This window comes from Micropterus dolomieu, linkage group LG22, assembly GCF_021292245.1.
Source record: "Micropterus dolomieu isolate WLL.071019.BEF.003 ecotype Adirondacks linkage group LG22, ASM2129224v1, whole genome shotgun sequence".
NCBI classification, from domain to species: domain Eukaryota; kingdom Metazoa; phylum Chordata; class Actinopteri; order Centrarchiformes; family Centrarchidae; genus Micropterus; species Micropterus dolomieu.
The window spans coordinates 11,399,261-11,405,260 of NC_060171.1; the positions used below are offsets into that span (position 1 = coordinate 11,399,261).

The 6,000-nt window shown below is 40.2% G+C and overlaps 1 protein-coding gene across 2 annotated transcripts in view; it reads left to right on the forward strand.

The window, feature by feature from the left end:
- The window catches only part of plxnb2b (plexin b2b), a 123,260-nt gene extending 117,469 nt beyond the window's left edge, over positions 1–5,791 (forward strand). For both annotated transcript variants that reach the window (XM_046037141.1, XM_046037142.1), the window contains 6 exons: positions 486–633; positions 842–906; positions 1,036–1,111; positions 2,157–2,231; positions 2,793–2,951; positions 4,531–5,791. In XM_046037141.1, the coding sequence (XP_045893097.1) occupies positions 486–633; positions 842–906; positions 1,036–1,111; positions 2,157–2,231; positions 2,793–2,897 (469 nt within the window). In that variant the 3' untranslated portion in view covers positions 2,898–2,951; positions 4,531–5,791. The remainder of the gene's footprint in view (positions 1–485; positions 634–841; positions 907–1,035; positions 1,112–2,156; positions 2,232–2,792; positions 2,952–4,530) is intronic.
- The last annotated feature ends 209 nt before the right edge of the window (positions 5,792–6,000 follow it).

The following is a 6,000-nucleotide window of genomic DNA, read 5'->3' on the forward strand; positions in this document are numbered from 1 at the left end:
CATTATGTAGTCAGTGCTTTAGGTTGTTAGGCTGCACAGGAACTTGAAAGGTCAAAGTTTTGGTGTTACTTTAGCATTTCTAATCACTATTTGTTAGAATAGACAAGCCTCATTGACTGTTGCTCGACGGAGATCTCTTTTCTTAATAAGGAAAAAGTCTTCTGAGGTTCTTTTTCATTTTGTGTTCATTGAAAAGCAGTAATTCTCTGAGAGGGTCAGTATCATATGAAATAGTAATATTAAGTGACAGTCGAGGGTATTGTTTTGAATTAACTGACACCTACAAGAAAGGCTTTGCTCCATCTCTTATTATGTTATTATATTGTACTGCACTCAATTGCACCTCAGGCAAGTGCTCTCACACATGAAATGCCTCCCTGAGTCATAGATGTAATGTGGTTGATGAGATTTTCCCCCATTCTGAAGCAATAATAATGATAACAACCTCAATGATGGACTGCTTTCTTGGCCTTCTCCCCGTGCAGCCTTCCTCTGCGCTTCTGGGTGAACATCCTCAAGAATCCCCACTTCACCTTTGACGTCCACGTGTCTGAGGTGGTGGACGCCTCGCTCTCCGTCATTGCCCAGACTTTCATGGACGCCTGCACCAAGAGCGAGCACAAACTCAGTCGGGTGAGTGGAAAAAGGAAGGAGGAGGAAGGGGAGAGGGTGGGGGTGGAGTGAGGTGAAAGAGCAAGAGGGAAGATGGGAGGAAAAGGCAAAGACGATTAGAACAAAGTGGATTACATGAGAAGTAAAGAGGAGTGAGAAGAGGAATGTCAAAGGCCAATCAGTCTAAATTGCCATTGTTTTCACTGTTGTGTCCACTTTTTGTCTCTAGGACTCTCCAAGTAACAAACTACTCTATGCAAAGGAGATCTCCACCTATAAGAAGATGGTGGATGAGTAAGTCCAACAATATTCTTTCGATCTGTTGTTTTCATGTCAGTTTAAAATGCTTCTTTGTCAATTTGTCAATAACAATTGCATTATACAGTGATAACCACCTCTTGTCTCCTGTGTTTGTGTGTATAGTTACTACAAGGGCATCAGGCAGATGGTACCTGTCAGTGACCAGGACATGAACACTCATCTGGCAGAGGTGTCACGGGTGAGAAACACAGCTGTAATTTTCTGTGCCACATAGATTACTTTGCTATTAAAGTTGTAATGCTTGAGATTTCAGTCCTTTGACTACACCTGTGGTTACCGTTGTAACATCAAGTGATGTTCAACACTACAGCAAACTCTCCCTAAGCACCTTCTGTTTCAGAAATACAACCAGTGCATCTGTTTACAGTGCAGCCAAACAAACTTGCGTTCTTATTAAAAAAGACATCCGTCAATAATTTTGCCTTTTCCCATCCTGCCTTAAGTAGCTTCCCACACAACAGGGCACAGTAATAAGAGTTGGTTGCCTTGCTTAGGAGCTGGAAATTTGGAAAAAGGAAATGCTGCAATAAAATTTTTACCATTAGCTGAAGTGGAAAAGTTGGTGTATTGATAATGTGACAATACGCAATGTAAATAAAATAATTATGTCATCTAATTATACAACTTTGTTCTTTAATGTTTTGTTCTTCAACTGTTTATCTCGATGAACCAACTCCTAATATTCAGATGTGATTAACAGTAGTGGATGGAAATGCAAATTAATTCACATTTTCTTCAGTCAATTTCCTGGAAATTCTGTTGAAATTTGCACAAAATTTGGATGGAAACTGACTACTGTGGGTGATTATTGTTATTTCAGTACTCCCTGCATAATGCATGCCTGTGAATCCCTTGTGCGTAGATATACATTTTTGTGATTAACTGTGGGAATAGAGGACTCAGACACTAACAATGAAAACTACTTTATATAGAGAGAATTTCTGAATGTATATCCATCTAATGGCAATTGTTGCAAAAATGCAGACCTTAAATGGGGTTTTATTTCATGAAAATCTTATGGATTATAAATTGATTGTTAATAATAATAATAGCATGCCTCTTTGCAAAGGTTAGTTTGTTTTGTTACCTCTACAAGTAAGAGTTATTTTTGTTTCAAAACCTGGAAACTAAAAGTACTGTTTCTTGCTCATTCAACTCTCTGCAGTTTTATGGTTTAGTTACATTTTCTCTTTAACCTTTAAATTGTCATTTATGTTCTCCAGGCTCACACAGACAAACTGAACACACAAGTGGCTCTCCATCAGCTTTACCAGTACGCCAGTAAATACTATGATGGGGTAAGAGGCCGTTCTCTTTCCTATCGCACCCAAAGGAGGCTATTCCACTGAATGCACTACTGCCCACTATATTATTGCTTTTCCTTTTTTTTCTCTCTTCACTCTTGATATGCCAGAAGAGTGATTGTATGAAATTTTAATTGAAAGCATTTCTGTGGGATGTGAATTGGAAAATTGTCCTGGAAATTGATTTTTAAGCGTCCATTGTGCATTGCCACTTGAGGTCACGGAAAGGGGGATAAACAAAACCTAATGAACAAGTTGGATAAACAAATGGGGCCGTCAGTCTCCCCTAAGTGGGGCTCACAAACAATGACAGCTTATATGACGTGACTGTTGATGTCAAATAACACCATCCTCTCCTCCCACTCTCCGCCCTTTTTCTTCCTCTTTGTCCTGTGCTCATTCTCTATCCTCTGTCCTTGTTTTTTTGCTTTTCCGACATTCTTCTTTTGCCCTCCTCCGCCCAATTCTTCCTCTCCTTTCTCTACGCTTATTATTTCCGACTTCTCCCTCATTCTCCTCTATTAATGTCATTCTCACCTTCCATTGCTCTTTCAGATCATCGCATCCCTAGACGAGGACCCAGCTGCCCAGAGTAAACAGCTGACCCTGCGGCTCCAGCAGATAGCAGCTGCCCTGGAAAACAAAGTGACTGATCTCTAACCCACTGAGTGGAGAGAGAGAGAGAGGGAGGGAGGGAGGAAGGGAGAGGAAATGGTAGGATATACTGCCAGTGACTACAGGGGCTTATTTCTTCTTTTAGAGAATAAAACATGGAAATAAAGAAAGGTGAGAAGTGACTCATGGGCATGTATATTGTACAACATTTTCTGTAATGTGGAGTAACAGGGACTAATGAAATGCAGATGGAGGGCAAAAAGAGGAAGAAAATGATGGGTTATACTGTCATAGGTACGCCTTAAAGCTCACTTGCCAAACCTTAAAGGTCTGCGCGCTCACTCATGCTTCACTGAATATTGCTCCCACAATGCAGTGCAGCAGACCTCTCTCTGAGAATTAAGCCCCTCTGTGGAGCACTGGCACAGGAGATAATCAGATGTTCAATTTCTTTCTGTGTAGAGAAGGTTTTAAGAATTGTATTATATATTTTTTTTATTGTGCAGTCTTTATGCGGAAAGCTTTATAAGGAAAAAAATTATCTTTTTAAATGGATCACCTTGTGGTGCAGATAGTGTTTTTATTAGCCTGTGTGTGCGTAGATGTCTGTGTGAAGTACAACATGTGAACAAGAGCGTGCGTTGCTAAACTTGAGTGTGTGTGAATGCGTGGGAATGTGTGTGCACACACAGGATGCCTACTGACGGGCGTTAGGGTGAAGGGACGCCTGCTTTCTGTCATTTTAATCCCCCATACCCAGTGACGCACTGGAGCCTGCGCTCTCACCGAGCTTTTTGACAGAGACCAAAGGGTCCTTACAAGGACACTGGTTAATCTAGCAATGTACAGGCTCATATGAATGACAGGCCACCAGTAGTTTCAGAAATGTTTGAGTTAAATTATTTGCTTTTGACACAGATTTGCTTTAAGCTGGATTGCCATTTGTGCTTGTGGAAGTCGATAATAGCACAGTCTGTCCCTTTATTGTACAGTGCCATGAAACATTCCACTACAACTAAAGCACAGAAGGACATTTCAAAAGTTTTTAAAAATACATTTCAGTTAATTGCTGTTTCCAGATATTTTTCTTTGATTTTTATAGGTGTCAACAGGAAGCAACTTTATTCTGCCATGGAGCCATGTCACTCATATTAGCCCTGCAATAATGTCAGAATACCATGAGCCACAGTCAACACTCGCATTAGCTTACTCAATGGATTCACATACAGTAGCAATTTAGCAATATGTTAGACATTTCCAAATGTATTCATGCATTGTTAGTGTTCATGATTTTTAGTGCCATTTTTTTAGTATTACGCTTGTAATGTTTCAAATAATCATCAAGCATTCTGCCTCTAAAGCTATGAAATAGCCTATTGCTGATATTAATTACCTGCAAGATATGCAGTTGGTACTTAAATGGTATGTTTTGAACAAATTACAGTGGTTTTAGCCTTTGTATGATGTTGGTGAGGTCAGGTTAAATCATGTACATAATTACAAAGTAATTGAAATATTGATATGCCAGTGTCAGAGACGACGTGTTGACAGTGTAGGAATAATGGTTTGATATTTATTGGGCCATTAAACGCCACCATGTTTCATCCCTAAATTGTAGGTGTTACTGTTGACAGATGGTTTAATTGTACTCCCTGTATCTGATCATGGATGTGTGTAGTTGACAGAGCATAACGAGCTCCAGAGACCCCAGAATGTTAACGATTCCTGCCTTGGCTGGAGAGAGGTTTGCACAGACCTTGAGCCTGCCTGCCTGCCTGCCTGCCTGCCTGCCTGCCTGCCGTCTCAGCATGGCACCCTGGCATCCCGACCAACAGCACTTGGCACTGCCCACTCAGCGCAGTGCAGAGTGGCACTCTGTATAATGGAATCAGCAGGGGAGGCTTTTGATCTTAATTGCATGCCGACTGCAGACTCCATCCTTGTCTCCGCTGTTTACTGCTGACTCCTCTCTCACTGACAGAGTTGATGCAAGAAGCTTCTTTCAGAGCCTTTCTTTAACCAAAAATGTGCCTTATTAAATAGGATCATACATATATTGTTTCTAAATTATTCTATTGGTAACCTAGGTGATTATGATGATGATAGTGCTATAGACACAGCAATGTATTTGGATTTGTGATATTATGTGTGCTGTCTAAAATGCTAGATACCCTGCTGCAGCCATTTGCGTGCCAATAGGCTGAAGACATTTCAGTATGATTTCTTTTATGGTTGCAGTCTTGATGTGTGCATTTCATTTGGGTGTCTGTGGCGTGTGCTTAGTAGGACTTTGGTGGTTGAGGCAAACAACAGTGGCCAATGTGATTTGGATTTCCCTTGAAAATGTCTGCCATTCCTAAATTAGTCTAAAGTCAAAAGGGTATCCTTATGTAGACTGAATATAGCGCAAAATTGTTCCAACTGTGTTTTTTTTGCCCTGTGTTTCTAAGCTATTCCACAGTGTGTACTGTATGATAAATGACTATCTATACTCGACAAATGACCTTTCTTACTGCTGTGCAGTTATTATTTTTATTTCTTGTTTCCTATACCATATAAATCTTTGTAAAACATGTTGAAATACTGTATTCTAACTGTATAATCCTATGCATTGAGTCCTGGGACAAAAACAAAAAAGAGGAAAAAAAAACGTTTGTGCAGTTGTCGAGACTTTTTTCCATTTTGAAACTTGTGTATGTGCTGTAATGATAAAACAAACTGGGACACTCCATTTTCAGTACAGGACCATTAATGGCAGCCAACCCCCCGACCCCCACCCCCATCCATCCAAGGCAGCTCAGAAGATTCTCGATCTTATACCTGATCTGGTTGTACTGGATGAACTTAATTTTACAAATTTATGTGTGGACGGAGCAGTTACCCCCAGGTTTCATCATACACTACTCCGTGAATAAACTCAGAGACATATACACCCTTCATATCTGCTGTGTTTTCTTTCACTTTTAGAATATTGATTGGCTTCAATTGAACACTCACCTCCCATGCATATTGCATGAGTTACAATCACCTTGGGTGATAGAGTAACACTTGCCATAGGTAGCGAATTTTTTGTTGAAATGAAGTGTATATTTTGCTGTAAGTCTTTGGTATTTATACAGCTCATTACATTACGTACAGGCATGAGTAA